The sequence below is a fragment of the Phanerochaete carnosa genome, assembly GCF_000300595.1.
Source record: "Phanerochaete carnosa HHB-10118-sp unplaced genomic scaffold PHACAscaffold_3, whole genome shotgun sequence".
Lineage (NCBI taxonomy): Eukaryota > Fungi > Basidiomycota > Agaricomycetes > Polyporales > Phanerochaetaceae > Phanerochaete > Phanerochaete carnosa.
In genome coordinates, this window is record NW_006767630.1 from 1 (window position 1) to 2,667 (window position 2,667).

The window sequence follows — 2,667 nt, forward strand, 5'->3', positions numbered from 1 at the left end:
TCCACCAAGTTTGCTATACTTTGTAGCTGCTTGGCAGTTGCTTGTAAAAGATCCATCCACTTGCAACTTGTTCAGCAAGCTTTACTGGTCAACAACAGCTTGTATGCAGCTAAGCGGAATTACTCTACTGTCATTTATAGGTGTATATAAACACACTACATTATCTCCACCAAGTTTGTTTTGCTGAAACAGCTAGATCAACACCTGATTGTGCAGTTGTGTGCAGACAGTTCATGCCCGATTGTGCCACTGTGCACAATCGGGTATAAGTACTGTACCTACCCAATGTAGATTAGATGTCTCAAGCATGCAAAGAGCTCATGCCCGATTGTGCCACTGTGCACAATCGGGTATAATGCCTGCAGAAAGAGTTTATGCCCGATTGTGCCACTGTGCACAATCAGGTATAAGTACTGTACCTATCCAATGTAGATTAAATGTCTCAAGCATGCAAAGAGCTCATGCCCGATTGTGCCACTGTGCATAATCGGGTATATCAGTGTTAATGTTCCTGTGTTATTTATCATCCAGCTTCATTACCTTTGCTTATTTCCAAGTTGTGCATGCCATAAGGCACCCTCTAACCCAGAAAGGACCTCTGTTTAGAGGGTATAATCCTCTTTATCTGGTGGCGAGAAAGAGGAGTTTGGTGTGGAAAAAAGTGATGATGAGGTGAATATGTGTATTTGCTGTCGTAAAGTTTACTGCACTAACCACGTATTACAGGTTGTTGCTGTTGCTGTTTATCGTGAAGCCAACCCTCTCCTTCCAAATGCTAACTTTGACAACAGCCAATCATTCACGCTGTCCATCTCCATTGACATCCACGAAAGAGAAGAGTCAGAAGATGGAGCTGTCACCAATGCAGTCATCGCTGATGAAGAGTCAGACATTGCTGCTATTACTCTAGCGCAGAATTCCTTAGATTTATTGTTGACAGTATATATATGTCCAAGTCATTACTACTATGTACTGTTGACTAACCTAACAAATCTACACCACAGGCCGACAACTTGGGTCCTATTGCGGATTCAAGTCAGAAGACATCAAAGAGTGACAATAGAGTGCACAAACAAAAGTCTAAGCATGACGACAAGGAGAAGGCAAAGAAGAAGAAGAAGAAGACAGCTGCAGAACTTGCAGCAGAAGACTGCGAGGTAGGCAGACAGTTCTTGGCTTGATCATGCACTTACACAAATGAATAGCAACCATGCTTTGAGAACTTCATCAACACCACACCGGCCGTAATTACTTTTGCTACTGGTGGAGCAGTAGCCCTCGCACCAGTAAATGGTTATCCTACAGCAGGAGCACCTACAAAACAAACAGCAAACAACCTCGTTGGATGGGAGACAATGGTTCACCTGCAGAAGAGGCTTGAGTACATGATTAATAGCCAAGGCACTGCCTGCCTGAACTTCAATAATCAGCAGATGCATATTGCTAACCTTCTCAGGCAGGGCATGTTGCATCTAAGCTGCAACATGGCTTTCGTACAAGGTAGGACTTTCTAAGTTCTGTGTATAGCCACTTCTGACCAATGTTGTAGGTATATACCCTGCCAATCCCTGCTTTGTCATCCAGCGTGACTTCCTCATTAGGAAAGCTGAAGAGCGCAGTTTGAACAAAGTCGCTGCGTGGTTGCGCAACTGCATTTACTATGCCCGGGACCTTGGAGACTTGGTAAGGCTATGTCAGTTTCTGCCATTGTTGTAATGCTCAGCTGTTGCTTAGTGCAAGCAGTGCAACACTCTTGCCCGTGGAGGTATGAAGGGCATTGCAAATATTGGATGTGCTGTGGAATATGGCCTTGACACTAACAAAGCTGTTGACACGCAGCTGCATGTAGGTAAGCTTGTCAAGGACCTCGTGTACATTTACCCTGGAGATATCATGACGGTACGGTGGTGCATTGAGCATGTATTCGTAGCTAATCACTTGTCACAGGAGCATATTGATGGCTCTAACCCGTTCAAGCATCCGCTAATCGCCTGAATGATTTGGACCCATTTCTTCAAGTTGATGCGCAGCAAGATATCAATCACCGTGTATGCACCAAAGCGCTTCACGTCAAGCATGCATCCTACACCGCCGTCGTGTACGTAACTGACGGTTTACAATCAAAATGATCGAACAAACGCCTGACTGGTCTGATGCTACTCGGCGGACAGCCAGGAGTACAGGCGCGAATTCAATTTGCTAACCGTTAAGTCTCTATTTGTGCCTGACAGGCTAGCCGTTCGCCTAACAGATTCCTGAGCGTGAGGAAACGAGCTCTTCCAACTTGCAACCGTAGCTACGAGCCTACTTCCTGCTAATAAAATATTGGAAGCTTCCTGAGGGCAGTAACTAACCTTACTTGCATCTTTGTTGCATCCAAAATATTTTTCTCGCCACGAACGAAGGATGTGTCCAATGAAACGACTGACTTTGCGAATGCTTCAAGCCTTTGAGCCGGGGACAGCTTTGAACTCCGCTGATGCTCGGCATGCATCGGCATTCCCTCGGTGTGGTTCAAGCGCTTCTTGTCTGCCACGTCTCTTCCTCTCCCATCCTCCATTCACTTCGCGTATACCTTCACTGTATCTTCCTTAAGCTACGGTACAAATCAGGTTGTGCTACAGCTCAAGGAGTAGCTTCCTGATTGATATGTCCTTTGGTTCAGCA

The 2,667-nt window shown here is 45.4% G+C and overlaps 1 protein-coding gene across 1 annotated transcript; it reads left to right on the top strand.

Annotated features, from left to right (window-relative positions):
• Window positions 1-437: 437 nt before the first annotated feature.
• On the top strand, window positions 438-1,995 carry PHACADRAFT_192559 (uncharacterized protein; the record flags this gene model as incomplete). The annotated part of the gene is made up of 7 exons (XM_007392706.1): window positions 438-491; window positions 727-939; window positions 1,005-1,157; window positions 1,206-1,500; window positions 1,550-1,683; window positions 1,735-1,899; window positions 1,948-1,995. The coding sequence occupies 7 exons, from the start codon at window positions 438-440 to the stop codon at window positions 1,993-1,995; spliced, it is 1,062 nt and encodes a 353-aa protein (XP_007392768.1).
• Between the last annotated feature and the right edge of the window lie 672 nt (window positions 1,996-2,667).